The 27355-nt window shown below is 39.9% G+C and overlaps 1 protein-coding gene across 1 annotated transcript; it reads left to right on the forward strand.

Moving 5' to 3' along the window:
- Nucleotides 1-231: 231 nt before the first annotated feature.
- Nucleotides 232-25555, forward strand: LOC128472926 (merlin-like). The gene is made up of 20 exons (XM_053454910.1): nucleotides 232-291; nucleotides 416-691; nucleotides 4562-4692; nucleotides 6250-6375; nucleotides 7564-7686; nucleotides 13581-13664; nucleotides 14007-14075; nucleotides 16521-16603; nucleotides 18219-18294; nucleotides 18800-18937; nucleotides 19292-19366; nucleotides 20277-20390; nucleotides 20627-20749; nucleotides 21305-21522; nucleotides 21679-21781; nucleotides 22221-22339; nucleotides 22670-22817; nucleotides 23302-23481; nucleotides 23855-23922; nucleotides 25282-25555. Exons 2-19 carry the CDS (start codon nucleotides 682-684, stop codon nucleotides 23888-23890), a joined length of 1956 nt encoding a protein of 651 aa, XP_053310885.1. The 5' UTR covers nucleotides 232-291; nucleotides 416-681; the 3' UTR covers nucleotides 23891-23922; nucleotides 25282-25555.
- The last annotated feature ends 1800 nt before the right edge of the window (nucleotides 25556-27355 follow it).

The following is a 27355-nucleotide window of genomic DNA, read 5'->3' on the forward strand; positions in this document are numbered from 1 at the left end:
CAGATGTCTTCCCGTGTGAAAATCTAATATATATTTAAGTACTTTCTTCGCAGAAGATCCTGCCGTACCAGAGATTACAGTCTGCCTGATGATAGAAGCATTACCCTGCTAATTACTCGCATTTGTCTACCATTCCATTCAGGTGGAACACCTTTTTTTTTTTTCTTTTTATTGCTCATTCCTCATTGGCTGGGAATAGGGCCATTAAAAGCTTAGCAAATGTGTCATGGATTTGCATGCCTCAGTTCTTTAAACTCACATACACAGGGGAAGGTGTCTGACTCCGGAGAGGTGTGCTGGCTCGTTTTCAAAATGACTCAACTTCATATAATTTAGCAGACTAGATTCTTTTGTACAGGAGCGTGTGTTTTATGTATATGATATATATATATATATATACATTTTTTCTACAAAGATATTTATGAAGAATCAGCAATGATGATTTTACGGCGACACAGCAAGACATATGTATACATGGTGTTGATGCCACACCTGAAGAACGTATGAAAGAAAGAAAGAAAAAAACTCTGTTTCCATTACACAGCAAAAATATTACTCCGCAGGTGCTACTCTGGAGTCTGCAGATCGATTCTATGCAAAGAATTGTTTTGATGAGTTTGTAGCATTTAGAGCCTCTATTCCAAACATGTCTCTTCTGGCCGAAGCTGTTCTTCCTGATATATGAAGACAGGTAAGGGTTTTTTGTTCTGTTACAAAACTGTTGTTATATCCCATCTGCCATATTTACCGAAACAGTACTTTATAATACATATGGCAGATGTATAAAGCAGAGAATTTGGTGCATATTATGTGTAAATATTAGTAAAGCTAAATTTACTTATTTGTTACTTATAAGTAACACACTCTATCCTCTCCTCAAAAAAAAAAAAAGACATAATAGACTTATTATTTCTGTGTTGGACAAAAATGTCTACCAGGGAAAAAAATGGAAATAATTTTGATGAGCCAGTAGACCAATTGACAGCTATTGAGCAATGCATGTTCATGCACAACATCTGGAAAATGAAAGCCCCAAGCTTTTCTTCCCCACCCGTGCCTCCCTCACCTCCTGGTATCGACATCTTGGGTAATGTGGAGCCCATGCAGCTTGTGTTTACCCATTTTTCAGTTGAGGAGAAGAGGAGGGAGGGCCTGTGCCTTTACTGCGGTAAGGACAGGCACCTGCTGCGAACCTAAGGTCCCACAGGGGGACAAGCCTTAGGTGGCGTCTCGGCGTCCCTGGCTATCCATTAGGATAAACCTCTAGTCTTGGTAGGCCTCTCGTGGGGCAAGATTTCCATCATTACAGAGGCACTCATTGACTCTGTGGCAGCGGGCGTCTTTATCGACAGCACCTTCACCCAGAGACACTCTATTCCTTTGCAGCTGCGATTTGCCATTGAGGTGATTGATGGCAGCTCTCCATCACGAAATCATACAATTCCAGGTGATCCACTCTTCTGATTAACTTGTGGTCCTGGGTTATTCGTGTTTGCATAAACACAAGCCCACGTTTGATTGGGTAAGGGCTGAGGTCATGGCATGGTTGCCCAACTGTTGCAAGACATGCCTAATGAAAGTGGTAACCACTTCTCCGGTATCTTTGCTGCTCTAAGAGTACCAGGAGTTTGATATGTATTCGATAAGGGCCAGACTGGTAAGCTCCCACCTTCCGATTGCACAATTGAGCTGCAACCTGGTGTCTTACCTCCTAGAGGTTGCATCTACCCTCTATCTGCCGTACAAAATAAGGCCATGGAGAAGTATGATGCAGATGCGCTGTCCCAGTGGTTCATCCGTAAGTCCTCCTCTCCTGCTGGGGCCGAATTCTTCTTCTTGAAGAAAAAGAGCGGAGAACTGAGACCCTACTCGATTCCACTTACTACAGAGCTATTTGATCGCTTCCTTGAAAGTGTCCAAGGTGTTTACTAAGCTCGATTTGCATATAATTTGGTAAGGATAAAGGAGGGCCAAAAATTCATAAATCATGCTCCAATAATGTGTGGTGGTATATCTAGACGACATTCTGATCCATTCCGCTTCCACGTACAGGTGTTGCCCGAACGCGGCAAAAGTTATGAGAGAATAATCTATTTTGCAAACTGGGGAAGTGTGAGTTCCACCCCAAATAGGTCACCTTCTTTGGGTAGGTGATTTCAGAGGTCAGTTTCCCCAGTTTTCCCCTTCAACGGTTCCTCAGGTTCGCTAACTACTACAGGAAATTCATACGTAATTTTTTCTCTATTGTAAAACCCCTTACTGACATGACCAAAAAGGATGGTAACAACTCTCACTGGTCCCCGGAGGCAATCAAAGCCTTTGAGTCATTAAAGGGTGCTTTTGCCGTACCTCCCATTTTGGCAAACCCGAAACCTGAGCTTCTATTCATGCTTGAGGTAGATGCGTCTGATACAGGAGTAGGCACCCTTATGTCTCAATGTCCTACTCCTGGGAGCCAGTTGCACCCATGTGCAGGGCTGGCCCGACAATGGAGCCGAGTGGGGCAATCGCTCCAGGCGGCACTTTTGAAGGGGCGGCACCTTGCCGCCCCAAGCCCTTTTTTTAAAAAATTTTTAAAGCGAAAGAGAGAGAAAGGGGCGCCGAGTGGTCAATACCCGCTCGGCGCCCCTCTCTCTCTCCTCCGCGGCGAGTCTCCCTGTTCCAGCGCTCAGCATTACAAGCCGGCACGGAGACCGAACAGGGAGACTCGCCGCAGGACTGCTGAAAGGTAAGTACAAGGGGGGGAGGAACGGAGGGAGAGGAAGGGTAGATAAGGGGGGGCAGCATTTTAAAATTCGCCCCAGGCGGCATTTTGCCTTGGGCCGGCACTGCCCATGTGGGTGTTTCTCCAAAAAGTCCTGCAGAATGCAACTAGGAAATTAGTTACCTGAGATGCTAGAGATAATACTCGGTTCCAAGGAATGAATGGAGGCATTTGCTCGAAGCAACTTCTATCCCAATCTTGATCCTCACAGATCGTGAAAACCTCACTTACCTGTCCCAGTCTAAGTTCTTGACTCAGAGGCAGGCCTGATGGACCCTATTTTTATCTTGCGTTAAATATGTGGTCTAGTACCTGCCAGGGACTAAAAATATCCAGGCTGATGCTTTCTCTAGACAGTTCTCGAATGCTAAGGAGGAGAGCCCTTCTAGTCTGATTATTCCTCCAAACCGAGTACTGGCCATCATAACATCTCCCCTTGGGGAGAGAATACAGGCTACTCAAGTAGATGCACCTGCTGAAACTCCCTCAGGGCATTGTTTTGTTTTGGTAGCAAAGAGGAGCTCTATCACTATTTCCGGAAGCTCTTGAGGATTGTACACTGTTTTTTTACCATCTAATAAGTAATGGTCTTCATGGGGTCCATTATAAGAAGCATTTGGTTTCCATAGTTCAATACAATCTTGGATCTAGATACAACCTCAGATGAACAATAACACATTACATGTTACACTGTGTCATGATGTATTCAACAAAAATAAAGCCAAAATGGAGAAGCCATGTGTGAAAAACTAAATACACCCTGCTTCCATAAGAATTGAAATGCTAAGTAATTGATCATCAGCAATTGTGACCACCTCAATAAAAGCCAGAGTTTTAGCTGTTTGCTGGTCTGGAGCATTCATTGTTAATACAATGTCAAGTAGGAAAGACATCAGCAATGATCTTAGAGAAGCAATTGTTCCCTAGCAATTTGGGAAGGGTTATAAAGCCATTTCCAATCAATTCAAGTCCATCATTCTACAGTGAAAAGATTATTCAAGTGGAAAACATTCCAGACCATTGCCAATCTTCCCAGAAGTGGACGTCTCAGCAAATTCACCCCAAGGTCAGACAATGCTCAGAGAAATTGCAAAAAACACAAGAGTTACATCTCAGACTCTACAGGCCTCAGTTAGCATTTTAAATGCTAAAGTTCATGACAGTACAACCAAATACAACATATCAGCACAAACACCTCATACCAATTGTCAACCACGGTGGTGGAGGGGTGATGATTTGGGCTTGTTTTGCAGCTGACTATGCACTCCTCTTTATACCAAATTATTCAAGAGTCAAATATGAAACTATCTGTCCGACAGCTAAAACATGGCCAAAATTGGGTCATGCAACAGGACCCCAAGCACACCAGAAAATCTACAACATAATGGCTGAAAAAGAAGAGAATCAAGGTGTTGCAATGGCCCAATCAAAGTCCAGACCTCAACCCGATTGAAATGCTGTTATAAGACCTTAAGAGAGCTGTGCATTAACAAATGCCCGCAAACCTCAATGAACTGAAGCAACGTTGCAAAATAGAGTGGGCCAAAATTCTTCCACAGCACGGATAACGTCATACAGAAATTACTTTACATTATTGCTACAAAGGTGGTTCTACAAGCTATTGAATCATAAGGTGTTTTCACTCATGGCTTCTCCATTTTGGCTTTATTTTTGTTGAATAAATAATGACATGGTGTAATATGTCATGTGTGTACTTTCTTTATCACATGACTGTATATATATATATTTATTATATACATTTTTATATTACTAATGTCAGTGCTCTGCTGTTGTTAGGTTTCAGATTCCATGTGGAGAATACATTGAGTGCTTCAGACATGTCTATCCATGGGACAAGAAAAAAGCAGCCAAAGACTTTCAAAGTTAAGGTTATAAGGATGGATGCTGAAATGGAATTAAATTGTGAGGTATGTTTTTAATTATTATTGTATTTCTTAATTGTGATAAATAGTAAAGAGCAGGAATAATATACAACTGTTTGGTAGAAACTGATATGCATTTTGTTGGTTAATGTTTTTAATCATCACCACCCCCCTCCCTGGTAACTAACATATGGACTGACACACACATGTTTATACACACACTCTCACACTTACACATACCTACAAACTCATGCTAACACACACTAACACACATATACTTACATGCATGCACTCTTAATTAACACAACAACATGTCCACTTAAACTGCTTAAAATTTATTTGGCTCAAACTTGTGGGGTAATTGACATCTACAGAGGCCTCAGTATGGTTCCTTCTGGATAGGTATATTGAGTGTTCAATGTTATTTTGAGCAAATAGGTGGAAAATAAATCTCTACATGATATTAAACCATTACATGTTTCAGCTATGCACAGAGATCAGTAAGCAAAGCTAGCTCATTATTGTGCAATGATCTTGTTTATCTTTCCGGAACGTTCTATGTGTGACGATGTTTTACTCTCACTTGTTTCACAATGAACAAGTCATAACAGGAACCGTGGAGATAGATTTATTCAATTGTATCTGCTAAATTGGCAAGGCCCTGGAGCCACTTTAACATCACAACTGAAATGAACTCATTTTCAAAGGACAGTAATCTCATCCTTTATAAATATGCACACCATACCTTTATGTTATAGGCGAAGTAAGAAATTCAGCTATTATATGGAATGCCACCCTAATTCAAGTGTAACAATATACGCACACAAGTAGTAGGGTTGGTTAGCAGCCGATATTTGAACATCTCAATTTGTTTTTCAAAGGTCAAGCCAGTTGCCAGTTGGATACCATGACAGGCTCTATAGAGAACCCTTTTGGACAGGGAGAAGGCTGTATTCTGACAGCCTTGCCTGCCCTCGGACAGCAGGAGCCATAGCTGGCTCCTAACTGTCACTGTTATATGATAGCTGAGAGGTCCACTTATTGAAGTTCATGGTATGTCCCTTGCAGAATCCATCCATATGCACCACTTTTTCCAGCGAATGCGTGTCCTGGCACATGATATACTTACCACTAGTCACCTCCAACACTGGCTTGGCAAACATTGCAGGGGGTCTAACTGCTCAGTCCCTCAATGCATTCCCAACGAGGACAAAATGATAATATAAAGTGCATAAGTTGGCTTGAGTGTCTTATTAACTTGCTTAAATGCCAAACCTCCATGTATTTGATTAGCCTTATCAGTGCTGGACATTTGTAGTTTGAAGTGTTACCTTTACTATTTGGTTTGGCATATTTGTATTTATATAAATGCATTTCTATAAATAGTTATATTTTTGTCATGATATCATGTGATTGAATGTATGGTTTGCTTTAAACTAGTAATATATGAATAGCTTAACAAGTGACTCAGTAATATATAAGCCTGTGTCTAAAAGTTGCGCCATTACAGTCAAGCTAATGTAGGTTCTGAGGGTTGAATGGGTCACTCTTGTCACTAATCAGTGGATTAACCACATAAACTTGTTTTCTTATGACCTACAGATGAGTTGGAAGGGGAAAGATCTGTTTGATTTGGTTTGTAGGACATTGGTGTTAAAAGAGACATGGTTCTTTGGATTGCAGTTTACAGCAAATGGGATGGATAATTGGCTGAACTTGGATAAGAAGGTAAGAAGTTACTGGGGTTGATTCTGTTTGAATTGTAGTGAGATGGAACATTCTTCTGGAGGCATTGGATATACATTATGAAGGGGCAAACCTGCTGGGTTGCTCCATGGGCAATCATGGGAGATCAGAGGATCTGCCCACCAGCCCTTGGTCTTCACTGCCTGCAAAAGTGGGACAGTGGGGCAGATTGGCGAGCCAGTAGGACAGTGCATATAAATAGAGATTGTGCATCTTAAATAGGGAAGGTATACCTCTCTCCTCTGCTCCAATCTGCCCTAGAATTGTCCCCTGAAACATTTTTAAGGCTAAAAGTAAATTAGATTAGAGTTTACAGAATTTTTTTGATTTTAACTTGTTGCCAACCATTTTGACAAACTACTATATCCAAGACAATGTGGTCATAACAACTACTTGGATGTAATTGGCAGTTCATATTCATTCCACTAAATGCAGTTAGTACTTCTTGCTTCTTTCCCTGTAAATAGTATAGGTAAAGCCTTTTAAATTTTCATTTGTTCATCTTATTGTTAGGGTCAATATGAAATAAAAAAAAATAAGAAGGGTTGTTTTTCATTGTATATTTGGGAGTGTACTTACTTTTATGTATAAATATATACAGAGTACGATACTTGTTTTTTTATGCTGTAAACCCTGCATTCACTGCCTGGAAACTGAAAGCATTATGCATACTGGCCACATAAAAGGTACATGTTAAATCCTGGTTTTAAGGACCCACCCATTCTTCATTCCAATGAAATCTGGATTAACGGGAATGAAATATTGCATATAGTCACTGATGATTTTACGCTTCCTAGGCTTACCATTCAGAAACGTAGAATAGATTTGCTTAAAATACAGTAGGTTTTCTTGACTTTATAGTGCAGTCCATAAAACTAATTATTAATTAATAATTTTGCTTCAAACTCTGATTGCATATAACAACAGATGTCTACAATGCAACCAATAATTAAGATACTATGAAAATATATACCGTATATATAAAATATATATATATATAACATTTAAAATGAAATCAAGGGATCATATTTACTTATATCATGTCAACACATTCATGAAAGGAGAGGGAAATTTATATATATACTTGGAGTTGCCAACCTTAGACACGTACTTTATTGTAGTTCGCTATTCCCTTTATTGATTATTACATGTACTCTCTTTTTCCAACAGATTTTACACCAGGAAGTTCCAAAGGAAGATCCAATAAAATTACGCTTTTTGGCAAAGTTTTACCCTGAAAATGTGTCAGAAGAGCTAGTGCAAGAAATCACGCAGCATCTCTTTTTCTTGCAGGTCAGTCATTAGCTCGGGCATCTACTTGTGTATTTCTTGGCAGGTTTTTATTGTGAAAAGTGAGACGGTTCAGTATTCCTTTGGAATACCCTATCCTGGTTTATCATCCTATCCATTTATCTTTAGTCATTCAAAAAAGTCCCTCAAGACCCACTTCTTCAGGAAGAACAATCCACCGACAGGTTGTCTTCCCCTCTTTGCTCCCAACCTACCGCTGCTTTACCTTTTTTCGAAGCCTCTCTCCTGCTGTCTCCCAACACACTACTCCTTAGGCTGCTTGGACGTATGTACAGCTACTACTACTAATAATGTAAAACGAAAGGTATTCCCAGCATCCACACATTGCAGAGTGCTTCAAAGTGAATTATTTATGACCTATTAGACTCTGTACCAAGCAAGAGTGCAAATAGTCAGAATGGGGTGTAGCTGGCTTTGTTTCTGAAATCATCCACTAGGAAAAATGCAATGGGAGTGGATGGACGCATATCAACAAATGCACACCTTCTCATAGATCTGATGTAAATACAGAATTAATGATGCATTATGAGCATACGGAAACATGGCACGGCTTATTCCCAAACGTCAGCATCTAGCCATTGGGCTGCATTTTTTCAATAAGGAACTCAACCCAAAATAGGGATCACTGGAACAAATTCAGTTTATTTTACTGAAAAAGGGGCGTATCTGCTCCTCTAAAATCAGCCCTTTTCTTGTGATCATTGTAGAGAAAATTGTGTGAAGGATGGAGATTTTCACGTATAGCTCATGTCTTAATTTAGTAAAAGACAGTTTGAATATGCACATAAAGTCACATTATTGGCATGCTGTATATCTGTGGACGAAGCACAGTGTGCATAGTATTCCCTGATTCTATGATCTATCTATTGCTGAAAGGGCAATCATGTAATCATGGTCAGTCTAAGCACACTGGGCCAGGCGCTACTCAGCCTACTGTTTTTTTAATTACATTACTGATATTATTATAAATATTAAATACCGGTATTTCTAATAGGTAAAGAAAGTACACATACTGTACATTATATTATTTTGTTTGACATGGCAAAGCGTTATTATCATTCCCAGAGCTGAGGACCAGCAGACAGATTGAGACTTGCTGTAAGGAGGAGCGTGTCACATTATAGCTGCAAGCGGAAGGCTTGCCCAGACAAAGTATAGGAGGAAGCTTGGAATCAGATTCTTCTCTTATGCCTGTCAGTTATGGGTGTTACTTTTAATGACTTGCATGAGGGAAATTTTGCAGTTATTTTATACAAATTGTGTGTGTGTGTGAAAGAGAGCGAGAGTCCGTCGAGTACACATTGCTGCTGATTGCTGATGATTTTCATTCCATTCAGTTTTACAATAATTACAACATAATTGTGTATAATAATGCAATTGGATATACATAGAATATATAATAGGAATGAGAAAAGTATACAAAACAAGTGTATTTTTTACGTATGTACTTATGTTTGTGTGAAGGAAGGTACGTGTATGTAAGCTGTTGGCTAGGGCTTGATTGCATGTACCAGTGTAAGCCATAGATGCCCTTCTCGTGCATTTATGCATTAGATGCTTGACACTCATAGCTGTATGCTACAAAGAAGGTGCTTAAAGCCAACAAAACCTAATATGTTGTATAGACTGCTCTGTCTATTTGTCAAATTATGGCTTCCTTTGTTGTCCAGCAAGGGGTTCAATTTATGCTTTTCCTTGCCATCGTGGAGTCGGCTGCATGGTCTGCTTAGCTGCTGCTGGCCAAGACATATTTTTACTTCCTCCACTGGGCCATCTCCCTTCCTTAAGACTTGAATATAACGACCCAAGCGATGTTCCCTCATTCACATATGCCTGCTGTTTCCAACATAGCTTTAAGCACAGCATGAACAAAGCAGCATAACTTGTCAGGGGAGGGCTGGCAAAGGGGTCAGGCCTGGGCTTTTCTGATTTAAAGATTTGGTGCCACTGCCTAAAATTTGTGTTTTGCAAGTAAGTCGCTCCGGAATGATTTACGTCATGTCTCCTGGCATCCCACCTAGGGTCTTATATTTATTCCAGATGATCCCAGTCCTGATCCCTACGGGGTTCTTCAAGTTTCTGAGAGCCATGACCACTAGTTTCATTTTGGGGGTAGGAGACCTAGGTTAAGAAACTCACTGCTGACATGCCAAGACAAAGGGGGCTTGGACTTGCCAGACTTCCACAAGTACTTCTCGGCATCTCATATGCAGATAACAGTGGAGTGTGAGTACCAGCCTGTGGATAAAGATGGAGCAATTGCTGGTACACTTTCCCCTCCGAGGCAGCTTGAGGTTCGGTTCCGACGCCAATAGACAGACAACCATCCTGAACCCTTTTGTGTGGGCTTCTCTGGGGATTTGGAGATCCAGAGGGGTTGGAGATATGATTTCTTACTTCACTTCCCCATTACTGCCCCTTGCCAGAAGCCTGCACTTTGAACCTGGGATGGAGAGGGGATACCTGGACTTCCTGGAGGTCCACAAGCTAGTCAGGGCCTCACTTGTGTGTGGGGGGTAGGAGTCCTTCCCCTGGAGTGGCTTCTGCCTCCGAGACTAATCAGTGGCTTGCCTCACTTCAAGTATTTACAAGTTACGCATCTGTCTTCATTGCCTGGGAAGCATCAGCTTACAGGCTTTGAACGACTTTGTCTGCAGGCATCTCCCTGCTGTACCAGTTACTTCTGGCCAAAAATGATGATGCACCTCCTGTGTTCATGGGTAGCTGGGAGAGTATGCTCTGAGAGAGGAACTGCAATCTTACTCACAAGTGCTTGGTTGCCTCAGGGATCCAAGTATACAAAATACCGTATTTGCTCGATTATAAGACGAGGTTTTTTTCAGAGCAAATGCTCTGAAAAATACCCCTCGTCTTATAATCGGGGTCGTCTTCTAATCAGACCTCAAATAGAGGTCTGATTAGGAGACTAAGATCCAGATCCCCCGCACCGCTGCAGGGGACCTGGATCCTCCTGTCGTCGCCCCCCCCCCCACACACACACTTACCGGTGCTTCCGGAGGTGAAGTTGGCAGCGGGGGTTTGTATGCGTCCGTCGCAAATACCTTCCCCGACTGTCAGAGATCATTGTTCCAGAGTTCCTGATCTCTGACAGCCGGGGAAGGTATTTGCGACGGACGCATACAAACCCCCGCTGCCAACTCCACCTCCTTCCGGCTGCCGCGGAATGAGACGTCAACCCGCTACCGGCAATACACCAGGAAATTGGAAGCACCGGTAAGTAAGTAAGTGTGTGTGTGTGTGTGTGTGTGTGTGTGTGTGTGTGTGTGTGTGTAGGGCATTTCTGGAATGCCTTACACCCCTATATGCCACTCTGGCACTTAGGGGGTTAAAAGGCATATTATGGGGCAGAGTGGCATATAGGGAGGTATAAGGCATTTCAGGAGGCAGAGTGGCGTTAAGGGGGCATTTAATAGTGCACTCTGCCTCCTGAAATGCCTTATACCTCCCTATATGCCACTCTGCCCCATAATATGCCTTTTAACCCCCTAAATGCCAGAGTGGCATATAGGGGTATAAGGCATTTCTGGAGGCAGAGTGCTCTATATAATGCCTTTTAACTCCCTTAATGCCACTCTGCCTCCTGGAATGCCTTATACCTCCCTATATGCCACTCTGCCCCATAATATGCATTTTAACCCCCTAAATGCCAGAATGGGATATAGGGGTATAAGGCATTTCTGGAGGCAGAGTGGCACATAGGGGGTCAAAAGGCATACCATGGGGCACAGTGGCATATAGAGGGTTAAAAGGCATATCATGGGCCACAGTGCCATATTGGTGTGGCAAGCCTGGGGGCAGATGTGCGTAACTGGGGGACAGGTTGGAAAATACAATAGAAAATATAAAAGAAATAAAAACAAAAAAAAAATATTTTTCTCAATCATAGCTTTTATTAAAAAAAATAGTTTACATGAATTAACATTTACTGGTAAAACTTTTTTCCTTTAGGGTCGTCTTATATTCAGGCTTTTTCTTTTTTTCCTAAGTTAATATTCAGATTTTGGGGGGTTGTCTTATAATCAGGGTCGTCTTATAATCGAGCAAATACGGTACTCACCTTGTGGTATACGATGCCAGATCAGGTCAGCAGGATGGACCCTGGGCTGAACCCGGCCTGCTGGGGATGTATTATGGGGATGGGAACCTTCCTTCATATTTGGTGGGAATGCAACTTGATTCAACCATCAGACAGTGGAGAGGGTGACAGCCTCTCTTTTGCCCCGGGTGTGATTCTGCTCCATAACGTGGAGAGGTCTTTGTCCTCCTATAAACGGCCCCTTAAAGTGCTTTATCCCTGTGCACTGGAGGCGGCCAACTATACAGTCATTCAGAGACTGGGTTGAGAGTCATGGAGGAGCACATCGCAACAGATGACATGCTGAAGTACACTGCAACCTGGTTCTGTTGGCTTGCATTCACATCCTCCAATGAGCTTAGAGTGCCATTGAGGCAAACAACTCCTATCCCGGTGGGGGGAATCACCCCTTTTTCTTACAAGTCAAGGTGAGGGTAGATTATAGCTGTTTGGCTCGCCGCTTTACCAATCCTTGCAGCCGTCTCTGAATTTTTTTGTGTGAGTTTTGCCCCTACCAACTCTCACTATCACTTACAGGCCAAGGAACACCCAAACTGCTATATGGTTGGGAAAGGACTGGATTTCCCCATATGAGGTGGTCTTGCAGGTCAGAGGGGTGATTCATTATACTACTTCCTTATGCACATGCTCCAAGAAGAAAACATTTTCAATATCCCGCCCTAGAGTATGTAGACATTCTGTGATTTTTTGTTATCATTATTATTATGGGTTCTCTTTTATTTTTTATCCCCTTGTCTGATACCACGGTCCATTGTTTGCTTGTTGTAAAATCCCCAGTAAAATTTGTATTACTTGTAAGTCCACCTACAGCCACCACAGGACTGGGTATGATGGAAACAGAGTTTCTAAAAAAATATATTAATATAATGCTATATACATTCACGTAAAGTGCTCTGACCAAGAGGATTTGGACAAGCGAAAGGGAACAGGCATAATTCTAGCCCCACTCATGGTCATTCTTCTTGACATATTTTCTTTCCTATTTCTGTACCACTCTTTTTATGTCTAAACTCCATCTGCAAGTTTTCTAGATTTTTCTTCATATCCAGAGTAGCTCCTAACTACTTTGAAGCAGTTGTGTAACTAGGAACCACAGTGCTCCTGTGCAAAAATTGCCACGGCCCCACAACGTCACAAGCACCATGTGCCACATTTACCCCCAAAGAGCATGTCTGTGCCATGACAGCTTGTCAGTTCTATCATTTTTCCCCAAACAGCCTGTCTGTGTCATCTTTGTCTCCAAACTGCTTTCCAGTTCCATATTTTTCCCCAAACAGCCTACATGTGCCATATTTGCCCCAAACAGCCTGCCTGTGACATTTCTTTCCCCAAACAGCCTGTCTGTACCAAAGATCCTGCCTTTGCCAGCGCCAGGTAAGGTGTGGGCCGACGCGACCCCAGCTTGCAGGCCCGTGCGAGAGGACAAGTGGTCGCTGATGTCCCCAGGGCACCTAGAGTGGCGGTTCTCCTACATGGCAGGCCTGGTGACAGTTGCCACCCCTGTGAACATGGTTGTTACGCCACCACTTTGAAGGTCATGATGTAGTTTTATGACTGCACTCCTGACATTCTCTTTGGTGTGTTATAATTAGGCTATTTCATATTTACAAATGTCACTAATAGTTAAAAAAATAATATATAGTGGATTAGATTGTGGTGTGTGATAATAATCATGTTTTATTTATTAAATCAACTCTAAAAGACAAATTTGGGAATTGCTGAACATATGGTTTTATCAGTTTTCGTATCTACATTTCAGGTTAAAAAGCAAATTTTGGATGAAGAAATCCATTGCTCTCCTGAAGCATCTGTCCTGTTGGCATCGTATGCGGTCCAAGCAAAGGTGAGCTTCAATCCGGGTGAGGAGAACTTGTAATATCCTTGCCATATCCTGTCCACGCTGCTTTTAAGTCTGTCTGGGGCTGAAGAATGACAATGGTCCCCTGGATACCAGCTGCCACATTGAAATGTAAAATTATACATTTTTTCAATTAATTACCTGTTTTTGTGATTTTGCTTGGACCTTTCCCTTTTAGACCATGGTTGACTCTTGTTAATAACTTTTTTTTATCTGTGAATAACAGTCTTTTAATTCTGTTGTGATCTTTATGAGTAGGGTTCATATACATATCTACAATAAAGTATATACAAGATAAAGTGATACACTGCACCTTTTACTTTGCAGTATGGCGACTACAACCCTAATATTCACAAGCCTGGTTTTCTTTCTCACGATGAACTGTTGCCCAAACGTGTAAGTATAAACTGTAACTCATGCCACCTTAAGACAAAAAGGACAAAAAAGCACTGAAGCCTGACAACATAGGGCACTTGTCTAAACAAAACTTAGAATACCTGCATATTTTTTACGTGGGAAAGAATGTATTTAATTTTAAAATAAAATAAACGATTAAATTGTTTCTTTAAGATTTTTCTAAAGGTATCTCTATTATCTCACCGAAATATACCATATATATATAAATGTATGCTTTTTTCCAGTAAACATTTATGATACATAAATTACAATACAATACACAAAAATACTGGCATCCCTATGAACTCACATGAGAAAACTGTAGTTGAAGTATATTCCCAGTGATATTTTACATTTTTTTTTATTACACCTGGGTACTAGGACTAGGAACAGGAAATTGTTCAACCGTTACTTCCTATTTCACATGGGCATAAATATTAGGTGACACATAGGCCAAATTTCCTTAGTTATTCATCGCAGTGGATAAGACCAAGGAATATAGCTGTGATGTATGGCAAAAGGTTGTTGAGCTTTACAAAATGGCAAATGACAATAAGAAAATAGCATTGAAAATGCCTATTTCTCACATCAGAGCAATAACCAGGAAGTTTTAGTCAACTGGAAATGTTCTGAATTAACCTGGAAGAGGACATGTGTCTATATTGTCATTGCATTATAATACACTGTGAAGAGGATGGCTTGAGGGGCCAAAACATCTCCAAACATCACAGCTGGAGAATTGCAGAAGTTAATTGCTTCTTGTGGTCAGAAAGCCTCCAAAACTACAATCCTACATCGCCTACACCACCATGATATGTTTGGAAAGGTTTTTTTTTAAAAAAAGCCTCTGCTCTCATGCAAAAACAAACTCAACCGCCAGACACTACTGGAACTTCAAATGGGATTGGGTTCTATGGTCAGATGAAACCAAAATAGAGCCTTTTGACAAAAAACACCAGAGGTGGGTTTGGTGCACACAAAGAGGTAGCCATATGGAAAAGCACCTCATGGCCATGGTAAAATATGGTAGTGGCACTTTAATGTTTTGAGGCTGTTTTTCTGCCGGAGGAACTGGAAATTTTGGGTGGAATACATGGTGTCATAGATATTTAATGGACACCTGACTGTCTCTGCCAGAAAGTTTAAAATTGGACATGGTTGGATCTTCCAGCAGGGCAATGATCCAAAACATACATTAAAATCAACACAAGGTCCTGCCTTGGCCATCTTAGTCACCTGACTTGAACCCAATAGAAAACCTGTGGGGTGAAAGGAAGAGGAGAGTCAACAAGTGTAGACCTCGAAATATGAGGGATCTGGAGAGATTCTGTGTGGAGGAATGGTCTCAGATCCCTTGCCATGTATTTTCTAATTTCAGGCATTATAGGAGAAACTCAGAGCTTTTATCATGGCAAAGGGATACAATTATGTATCATATATATCATTTTTTTGCATATATCAGTCTATATCCAAATATCAGTGTAGAGGACAATATGATCTGTATTGGTTCATGTATCCTGTATAGAATGATTAATCATCATAGCCTAAAATAACAAATCAAAAGGAGTGCCATGGAGTAATTGCACTGTATCCATTTTGGTGCATCATTTCTTGAGAATAAAACTACTCTGTACATAAGTAAACAGTTTCATAATAATACCTTATATTTTGGTGCATGTCTTACTTAGTTTTTTCTCAGTGTTCACCATCATTTATTGTATTATTTTTTGCCTTCTGGCAATTCAAATCTAGAAACATAACATTTCAGGTCATATAAGAACCATTCAACCTAGTTATTTATGATGTAAAAACTTCAAACCAGATTTGATCTTTAATTGAAAAAAATAAAAAGGTAATTTGCAGAACCAAAATGTTTTTCTGGGTATCCACCGGCAGCATTTTAATAATATGTGCTTGCATATTGGGTATGCCAAGCAGCCACTTGGGAGGCGCTAGTCAAATTGTGAAGCACAGCTGTAGAAAAGGGCCATACAAGACACCTACAAATGAAAAGACTGAGGACAGTAAAAGGAATCATCAGAATTATCTAATAGCCGTGTGATAGGAACAAATGTAAGTAGGAACAAGTGCAGGGAGTAGAATCATCAGAAGTGAGTAACAAGGACCACCTGCAACATAACTTCATGGAGGAGAAATTTGATGGTTTGTCGAATCACCTCTTTGATGTCTTTAATGCTGGGGGTAGAAAATAGTATTGTTATATCCAGAAATGATTGCAGACAATTTAAGACATATATGTAAAAATAAAACAGCTTTTCCCTTATATAGCAATATATATTATATGAGATGTGTATGAATATAGGATTGTTCGGTCAGTATTAAAAATGAATCTGGCTTTATAATGGGTATGAGTTAATTTAGAACTCCGACAATGTTTTGATGATTCACTGCATCTTAAATGCGTGTGTGGCTTTACTTTTCTAGGTGCTCCAACAGTATCAGATGACTTCAGAAATGTGGCAGGATAAAATAACAGCGTGGTATGCTGAACACAGAGGAATTGCAAGGTATTAATTGTGCAGTAGCATAGTTGTTATCATCTGAACCATGTGTACAAATCATCTCACAATACTGGATTGAGGTCCCACACCATGGTCCAGATTTCATGTAGAGATAGGGAGGCTTCCATTTGCCTAAATATAGGTTTTGAAAATTATACACACACAGTTGAGGAATAGAACCACAATAATACACATAATATAACAAGCGCTTTCCCTAAGCGAAGTTGTTGTACCCCTAGCCTAAAGGATGTTCATACCCTTTGGTATAAAGGCGTTTAGAGGAATCCATATGTAGAGCAACAGGTGCACACTGCACACCTATGATGCATTCATTGTCCTATAGTAAAAGTAACATGGTAACCCTAATGACTGTTGTAGCCTAGATTTTCCGGGCTAGGTTTAACCCCCATTAACCCCAATAATGACACCACACATCATTGAATATGGATAAGAAAAGGCCACAGCCAATTTCATTTATTAGAGTCACTGTCACGCCAAAACCTGAAACAAGAAACATAGGTGGGTTAACAAGGACAATGACTCAAAACACAAACATGTAAATATATACAATAAACACAATGAACACACCAAGCTTGCCAAGTAATCCAGGCGCCATAACCAAATACCACTTAAGGAAGGGACATACCCATATGCCCCCACCCTGACCTGAGGTTCCCAGCACTGACAGCCAAGAACCTCCCACCAGATGTTACCAACCATTCACTTACTACCACATTAACCCCATTGATACCTGGCAAGCTGCCGCCCCACAGACTGTGACAAAAACAACACAAACTAACATACAAAATAAAGGGAGGGAGGGACACGCAACCAGGTAAGCTAACCACAAGTTCCTAAACCCGGGAAAACAGCCACTTTTATAATCTACTCCCAACTCTACCCCCAAATTTCCCACCAAAAAGCCTACCCCTCCTCTGCACAACAGTCAGGGCCCACTATAGCCCATGCTGGCCCCCCTGTGGGCATCATTCCAAGGCATACTGTTCTGTACAGAGAAAATGGAGCAGTTTTTAAGTTTTATTTGGGGCAAATAGCAGACACATCCCATTGCTTCTATATGCTTAGGATTAAAGGCTTTCTAGGAAAGGGCAACAGGTGATCAGGGGTGGCTGTAAACAGTCATGAAATGTGCAAAATGAAAGTTACTTTTAAGCCCTACTTCTTTGTCTCCAGTAGCGAACACCAAAACATTCTCTAGCATTATGGACAACCCTGCGGATTTGATTGGAATAGACAATACTATTCCTTCTGGCAAAAACAAAACAGACTTCGAGCGTCTACGATGGGACCAACGTCATCATAATGTGGGGAGGTTGTGATGTGATGCCTGAGTTTTGTCAAATGTCTGCATCACTACCGCATTCTGTCCCAGCATCACCGGATAAAATGTCAGCAACATTACCAGATTAAGCAATGCACAGAAACTCAAACTAACCGATTTAGATTTTCCTCAAGTGTAGCAAGCATTCAAAACTTCAAAAATCTTTAAATGCGCTAACTAATGTGTGCTAGCTTAATACATATCAAAACAATAGCAGTTCTACAAAATATATGGTATATTCCTCATTCACCTTTTCTCTTTATTTTATTTACTTTTTAGAGATGAGGCAGAGATGAACTATTTGAAAATAGCACAAGATTTGGACATGTTTGGGATGAACTACTTTCCTATAACGGTAAGTTAATACATTTATTGACTAGGTTTCAAGGTGACTCTATGACCTTGATATGACTCTATCATTCATGCTCTATGTAGCGCCATGCAGCAGTGGGGCTACAGGAAGCCTGAATTCCCAAAAAAGTGTTGGCTCCCTGCTTTGAGGCAGAGGAGCTGCCTAGCTCCATATCTGCCACCCTAGTGGGTCTAGGGCACAGTATGCCACTGGCAAGGTGACCACATGGGAGCTGGCATTGAAGCATATGCTTCAAAAGTAAGATAATACATCACTTTGTCATATGAAAAAAATGTTCTTCACCTTCGATCGGAGGCTAATAAGGTGTAAGCTGGTAAGGATGCACACAAATGTTTTCTACCAAACAAAATCTTTCTGATGTATTGCTTCTTGGTAAATCACCCACAATGTCCTACGTGGTAAAACAACTTTAAAGGATTTAGATAGTTATGTTGGAAATATAAACTGTATGTGGTTTCCGTTGAAGACCTTTTTTCCATTTTTACAGCATGCTAAAAATGATGCAGACATTCTCCTCGGAGTAAATGCGAAAGGAATTCATATCTACAGCAGAAATAACAAAATCTCACCAATAAAATCATTCAAATGGGGCGAAATTAGCAACATTTCTTCCAGTGAGAAAAAAGTAAGTATAATATAATATGTATTAATTACATTAATAATATTGTTGTAGGCCTAACATATTCTCACAGAGACAGATTAAAAAGCACACTTTGTATTGAAGTCATTTATAATATCTAAGGTTTTAGTTATCAATACAGAATAAAACATAGATAGGTAAGTTCACTGAAAGTCTAGTAGACGTGATGGCAGTCAAAAAGCCTTTGCAAGTTATTAGTTGGAACAAATGTCCACAATACAGCGAGACTAAGTTAAATGAAAAACATATTATTGTTTATTTTTCTGTGCTATATGATTTTCTGATTTCATTTACTTGAAATAGACACAAAAGTCACCATATACTGTGTTATCGTTTCAGCTAAAAATTACTCCAATTGACAAAAAAGAGGAAGTGTTCAAGTTCTACTCATCAGAACATAAAGTCAATAAACTGGTATGATGAAGTAAAATGTAACACTATAGAAGATATCGAAACAGCATGCCATATTTCATTTGTTTCTGGACTAAAGTAGATCAACAACTACTATGAAGATTGCATTTCTTCAAGGATGTATAATATTCTACATTTACAAGAACCACTTGCTTATTAGTGGGCTACACACACACACACACACACACACACACACACACACACACACATATATATATATATATATATATATATATATATATCATACATTGAATTTCGTGCATAAAGCGCAGTCCATCAGCAGCGATGTTTAGTTGTATAAACATTTGCTAGGCAGTTGCTTAACACAATGTATCGATTCCATGCCATACCGTTTCTAGTGCTACCAGATCATATTTTTGATGTCAGGCAAACCGGGGGAAGATTGCCTTGTTGGATGGTTGGGCTCACATGGGCTGGTTGGGGAGATCACAGTTCTCTTTTGTAACTGGCCCAATTACGTTACAGTTTGGCTTACCTGGTCCAGCCGTCATACAACTTTTACTAAGCACAGCATGTCATTAAGACGCTGAGCACCAGAATATGATGTCATATCACATAGAGAACAGCGGACATGTAGGTAAGCACTGGGTGGCTTATCCTCAGCCAAAATACACTGACAGTGTACTTTAATCAATACAGTAGGAGTGTATGTATAAGAGGCAAAACCATCCATCCAGTTAGAGTTTAAACATTTTATATGTAATTGGAAAAAATTGTTTGAAATTGTCTCCTCCGTTGTGTGTGTGTTCAGTCTATAATTAGTTTAGTGTTCGGTAGTTTATTATTGTAATCTAATAATATTGGTTTATTTTAAACTTGCATATATTTATCACAGCTGTTATGGCATTGCGAGTTCTACATTTATCCATCATGCATCGTTTTCTTTATTCAGATTCTTCATCTCTGTATTGGTAACCATAACTTGTTTCTAAATAAAAGAAAAGTGGATTCTATTGAAATTCAACAGATGAAAGCCCAGGCCAAGGAAGAGAAGGCAAGGAAGAAGGTAACTCAACAACTCAACTTCACAAGGCTTGTGGGTCAAGCATTGTTTTCCTATTAATTTTAACACTATTTCTACTTATCTAACATGATCACATCTACCACAGTATTGCCTGTTGCAATACTGTAGAGTCATATCTGCTGGATTCTTGGAGGCTGTCAATATATTTTAGGGTTGTACTCTAATTTGTGTTTTTGTGGCCAAGACATCCAAGACAGTTGTAGGTTCTAATTTCCTAGATGGAGCACCAGAGACTGGCAATGGAAAAACATTTGCGGGAAGAAGCAGAGAGAGAGAAACAGGAGCTAGAAACTCGTCTTTTCCAGTTAGAGGATGAAGCCAGGCAGGCCAATGAAGCACTGGTGAGTATACATGATGATGATGAACTAATTTGCAGCTCACACACACACTTGCCATTGCACACTGATTGGCTCCTTTATCCCACGCTCTTATTGAAACCCTTCAAACCGTCAACATTATAATTGTTTGGTAATCAGGGAGCTAAGTTTTCTGTCAGTTTTGATGTGTTGGTTGTTTCTGCATTTGATGACTGTTTTCTGACATTGGCCATTTTGACAAACTTTACATACTCACCTGGTTTAGTGCTCCAGTTGTCCTCCTACCTGTCTTTAACCCAGTTTGGCTTTAAGTGAGGTTCCCCACATTCCTGTGGTCATGCTGAAAACTAACTAGCTGTCATAGGTGAAACCCCTTCCAATAACACTGGGGAAGCTAATCCTAGGGTCCTTCGGGAGACTATCATTCCACCTTGCTTTATGTTGTAGCAAATGTGATGTATTGTTCTCTACATAAAGTAGTAGAGGAACTTTCACTGTCATGGGCATGTGTCATAAGTAGAATAAATGCTGTGGACATGGTTACATGGTGCTAATTTGGCCTATACAATGTAATTGCAGCTTCGCTCAAAAGAAGCTGCTGAATTGATGTCAGAAAAAGCTCAAATTGCAGAGGAGGAGGCAAAGCTCTTGGCTCAAGATGCAGTAGATGCAAGGCAGGAGAAGCAGCGTCTAGAGATGGCAGTGCTCAAAAGCAAGGAGGAGATGCGGCAAATGGAGCAAAAGATGAGAGATGCTGACCGGATCACAATTAAACTTATCAAAGAGACAGAGAGAAGGTAAAATGTATCTTTCAGCATTCAATTTAACTTTATGATATATATATAAAAAATAACCCAGCATATGTAACATCACAGTAGCATGTTCACCCATGCCCTCCACCTTAAGCAATAAGATGCATATAGGTAATTTGCTTAAATCTGTTTTGTTGGCAGAGCCAAGGAGGTCGAACGCCTGGAACAGGAACTGCTCAAAGCCAGAGAAGACAAACAGATAACACAGTCGAGGCTCTTGAACTTGGACGCTATAGATCATCCCGTGAGTTAACATGTATACTCTTTTATTCACTGTAAAGCCATACGTTTGCAATCAGGGGGGTTCTATTTATGGTAGGGCAAGTCAGTTACAGCTCAGCTGAAATAAATAATTCATTCATACTAAGTCTCAGTTGAGAACATTTCTGTTAGCATAGAGGCTTTTTAGGTACACCTGTTTTATTTAATATAAAGCTAAAGGGAATGGCATATTGCCAGTCTATGAAACAGTACTGATATTCCAGAACTAATCACATTTTTGGGCACAGAAATTACATGTGCCCCAAAGAGACACGAAAATAAGACACTTTATAGGAAGGAACGTGTGAAGAATGTAGGCAGAACTACTGTTAAGCCCCATCTGGTTTGTCTGTTTGTCCTCTTAAATGTTTTTTTTTTCAAGAAAGTACCTTGTAGAGAATCTTATTTAATTCTTTTTTTAGGTTGCCTCAAAAAGTCCACCACTCGATACTTTGGAAGCATGTCCCGATTACAGGGTCATACGACAAGATCCATGTGAAACTGATTTCAAACGATTATCCCTCGAGATAGAAAAGGAAAGGTCAGTATTGTATTTGAGGTAGTTCCAAAACCATTTCTCCATGTCTTGTGAATCCTCTGGTACTTTCTTTATTGGGTCTAACAAATAACAAATATGCCAAAACATATCTATAGATAACCATTAATATTCCTTTAATGAGTGGCAACTCAAGTGTGATAATTGTGTTTACTGGGATCATTTTAAGCATATGTGAAGATGACTTGATGTATTGCATGCTTTCTAGCCCAGTTACGCAATAATAGCAATACCTGGAGTAGAACAATTCATCCTTAAATACTAGGTTGGAATTACTGTATATGTTGACTTTTCTGATTTTTTTTATGGTTATAGACTGGACTACCTGGAAAAAAGCAAGCAGCTGGAAAATCAACTAAATGAAATGAAATTAGAAATCCAGGCTTTGAAACAGGAGGACAAAAGTCTAAATGTCCTCTTGTGGAATAGGACCATCAACTCAAAAGTTAACACAGATCATAATGTGAGTGTGTTTACCCTTTTAGTATGCATTACAACTTAACTTTTGTTGCACACGTAACACATTTGGAGTTACTATTCTATTGCAGAACTTAGATAGTGGTCACATTACCTTAGCAGCCAATGAAATGGTCCGCGCTGAGCCCCATTTTATTCATAACCCCATTGTTGCTGGTTAAAAACAAACATCAGGGCCCTCCTCGCCTGTTGTCTCTGTAAGTCAATTTGTTATGTTACATACTACTTGTTATGTCCTCTCCACTCATTGTACAGCGCTACAGAATTTGATGGCGCTATATAAAACAATAAATAATAATAATAAACATCAGAATAGGATGACTGATCGAATACATGTGTTCATAAGTAGATACGTATTGATGGGTAAACTAGATGGAACTTCTGGCATAGGAATGAAAATGGCAGAAAGGGGGCATGGGGCTCTTAATTTAATAATAATATAATTATACTTAAATCTCACCTTTTTAAAGGGTACTCCTTGGCAGCAAACAGATGGAACGGAATTCAGCAGTCATCCTGTATATCCTGTGAGTACTGTCCGCAGCTGCCCAGATACAGACAAGAGTTACTACACCACCCAAAGCAGGCCCATGCCCCCAACAATGTTAAGCAGCAGTCTCGGAAGAGGAACTAGTCAAAGCACCAGACAGGTAACAGTCAGCTTCTTTCCTGTATAATTATCATGAAAAACTTCAACTATATACATAATATGGGAGCATTCAATGTAGAGGGCAATTCAGGCAGCTTCGCTGTAATACAGCCCAAAGCACAATTGGAAGACATGCCCAATAAGAACTATCTAGTCTCATCCAAAACACATTAACAGAACACAATGTATCTAAAGGATTAAAAAAAACCTACTACCTCCCAGAACCTGTTTAGTATAATTACACTGGGTGGAGAATGGATTATATTTCACGGAGTAAACATTAGCTGCCAATATGAATTACATTTTTTAATGAAAAAAATGTCCAGAAATTCAGTTTTCATGTCCTGATATGTTTAGCATTACATTTTCTTTAGATGGGGGTGTATGAATTAGATGCTGTATACATATGAATGAAGAGGACAGAAAGGCTGCTTGTTACTTGGTGAGTAACTATATCAAAAACAATGATTTATGGAATAAAAATAGGATAGGATGTCATAAAATTATTATTATCTTTTATTAACCCCTTAAGGACAATGGGCGGTCCCAAAACCCATTGAAAACAATGCATTTTGAGCCCGTACATGTACGGGCTTTGTCATTAAGGGGTTAATATAGCACCAACCATTTATGCAGTGCTTCTTACAATACATATATTCAAGGGGAATGAGAAAAATAGAATTGACAGACCAAGACAAGCCAAAAGATTAGGTAAAGAGGGCCCAATTCTGCTTGGAGACTTTTCTACTCTGCCACCCTCTCAGTAAAGTAGCACTAAATGCAATGACATTAAAGTTAGGTAATAAACCTAGCCCTAGGTGCAGAATGACCAGTGATATAACTTGTTTTCCTATAGTGGTGTTGCTACAGCTCAGCAATTAGAACTTTCTGTTAACTACAATATAGGTTTTTTGCTGTCTCATGATGACAATTCCAGCCCATAATTTATATCAGAATGGTGTAAGACTGTGAAGAAATGTGTGTTAATTGTTATGCTAATGTGTGGTTTCTTGATGTGGAGTCCAGAGCCAGGGACAGTTTCAGCTACTGAATGCTGCATTAGGAACTTTTTAGCGGGCGGCATTGTAAAAAGAGAAACACACAAGAACATAAGTAGCAATTGCCAGTCTGAAACAAGAGCGAGACACCAAGCAATAATCATGAATCAGTAAGCAAGTCTATAGCAACAAAATGAAACACAAAGAGTGCACAAATAACAGATGACCTCCAGACTCAGTATGTTCTAGTATAGGAAAAGGACAGATGTCCTGAAAAATAGGCTTGAACTAAAAAAAAAAAAAAAGAAAAAAAAAAAGAAAATACATGCATAATTCCAAGACTGTCTGGTGGGTTAGGATGGATGGCTACATTGTTGGAAGTCTAATGTTCCCTGGTTCTATCTTAGGAGAAACCCCGACAGTTCATCACAATACAGAAAAACAACTTTAGTGGTAGTAGTGATGTCTTACACAAGGGTTGGACTTCCCATCGGGCATACTGGGCTAATGTCTGGGGGTCTAGTGCCTGGCAGTGTCTCCCTGGATTTATCAAGCTTGCTGCGTGCTTAATGCTAGGCTAAAGAGTAAGTGCAATGCTTCAAAATGGGTTTCAAAACGGAAGAGTACATGGGCCAAATGCTTCTCATCAGCTGTTGCAAGGTTCCTCAGCAATAACATACCTAGTGAGCTAAACATCAGCTGTTGAAAGGTTCCTCAACAGCAACATATTTAGTGAACTAAAAAAAAGCGTAATAATGACCTCTTCATCTCTGTGATTAAGAATTTGTTTTGTATTTTTCTAGGAACATTCAAGGATATGCAAACCAAATCAACTTTGTTTTCCGTATTTGCCTGTGACCTCTACTGGGACACTTTTTTTATGGATATTTTTGTGCGTCTTTTATTTGTGACAACTACTGGACACCTTCTTGCTATGGACATTTTGTGCCGTATTTGTTATCTCCAGTAGGACAACCCCCTCATCACTGATTTTGCATGTGAGATCTAACAATTCCTAAGGAATATTGTTTTTTTTATTGTTATTGATATTTTAAGCACAGCAGAATTGCTTTGTCTTTGGTTGTTTCACCACAATACAAGTTGACAGCAGACATAATCTGGGTTTAGATTAATACAATTTCCTTATATTATCTGAAGATTGCCTATTCGCTACAAATCCCACTTGATCGCTGCACAGCAGAGAAGCCAAATTATCATTACCATCGATGACCTAGATAGAAATGCCCCTTCCTTTCTGCAAGTATTAATCATTTTAATCTGATAAGGCATTAGTGAGGATTAAAAAACTTTATAGTACATGTAGGAAAAACCTGTCCAGACCTGGAACCTCATTAGGTCCTCAGATGCTAACTTCTCCTTAGCCTTCTTACCCAACTAAGGGTGGGCTGGAGAGTGTGAGGGTCTGCCTTCAGATTATAGAGGGTTGCAAAATACACGGCAAGATCTTCATCTTTCGGGTCATAAATGTTACCATCCCCAGCTAATAAGCCGGCTTCCTTTTTTATTTGTTTGCTACCGTAGCAAGCACTATATTACTTTTAGAACACAACACAAATCAATTTCCTGTCTTCGCCAGGAGTTAAGCTTCATTTGGATTTGGCGGATGGCACTGGTTCATTAATTTGATGGATGCTGTTCATTCTGCTGCTCTCATTTTCTTAAATTGGGAAGTAAATTTATAACTGCCTGAGTGCGTTCTTTTAAGTCTAGGGGCAAATTCAATCAATGGACCCTGAATAACAGATTTACGTACCTTCCATACATTTTGAGTGGAGTGAGGAATATTTTCTACAATGTTCTCTGCCACTTTGAACCAATATAAGCCAGCTAGAATAGCATGTGTGATTTGTGTGTGTCAGTGTGTATAAACACAAACACACAATGTGCCATATATACAGCACAAACATCCCAGCCAAACATGAAGCTTAACCCTTCCATGGCTCCTATATGGTTGCTCTTATACAGAACTTGCAGTATGTTTGTTGCGTACTTGTTTTACTGCTGTAGATTATAGCCCCATAAATTTGAAGTGAAGCTACTCCCTTACTCCCAAATCTTTAGTTACAGTACGATTGTGATGTGGATACAATAATCACTGTTTTCCATTCTATTTTCTATTCTATTCTTTATGCATAACAAAACAAAGCAGATACTGAACATGCCCATCAAGATGGGCTGATATATCGGCTATAAGAAGTACTACACCATTTTGTACATGTGGAGTTTTTTTTTTTTTTAATAAACTGAAGAAAAACGCAGAACATTATACAGGTGTTTCTTGTTTATTTGGACTGCATTAAGGTAAACACAACATAATAGTAAACCCGACACTTATGTTATTTAACAAAACCAATGCAATTTTTTTTACTTTTTCCACCAGACACGTTCGACATTAATACTTTGTCACAGCAGTTACTTTCTTCTTGCGCTTAGAAAACTTCTTATCCCATAATACACCCCAGCAAGCAACGTAACCTCCTCTACTTGATTCACTTTTTCACACAGTGTAATAGATAATAAGATGGGGTTCTACATTGAGAGCCAAGGTTGTGCGACTTAATGGGATGTTCCTGCTGATTGGACCATACCACTGGATATTATGACGCATTTCAAACCTTTTTCTTTCATGCATAACCCCCAGTGTTGTACCTCACAAATTAGTATTCAGCAAGTTAGGTGTATTTGCTCCTCGTTTATGGCATTATTCATTGGCCAAGATTCACTTTCATTCACCAACAAATTCTCTGCCCCAAAATGGCTTGTAGTCTATTCCTCCAGACTTATACTGGATAGCAAAGTATCGGTGCAATCTGTAAAATATATTGACAAGCTAGTGTCATAATGAACAACATTGTT

Source organism: Spea bombifrons, chromosome 2 (assembly GCF_027358695.1).
Source record: "Spea bombifrons isolate aSpeBom1 chromosome 2, aSpeBom1.2.pri, whole genome shotgun sequence".
Taxonomy (NCBI): domain Eukaryota; kingdom Metazoa; phylum Chordata; class Amphibia; order Anura; family Pelobatidae; genus Spea; species Spea bombifrons.

Coding starts and splice junctions, on each gene's coding strand:
- LOC128472926 (XM_053454910.1), top strand. Junction 21,523..21,678: donor ATCAAAGAGACAGAGAGAAG/GTAAAATGTATC, acceptor TTTTGTTGGCAG/AGCCAAGGAGGTCGAACGCC. Junction 21,782..22,220: donor TGGACGCTATAGATCATCCC/GTGAGTTAACAT, acceptor TTCTTTTTTTAG/GTTGCCTCAAAAAGTCCACC.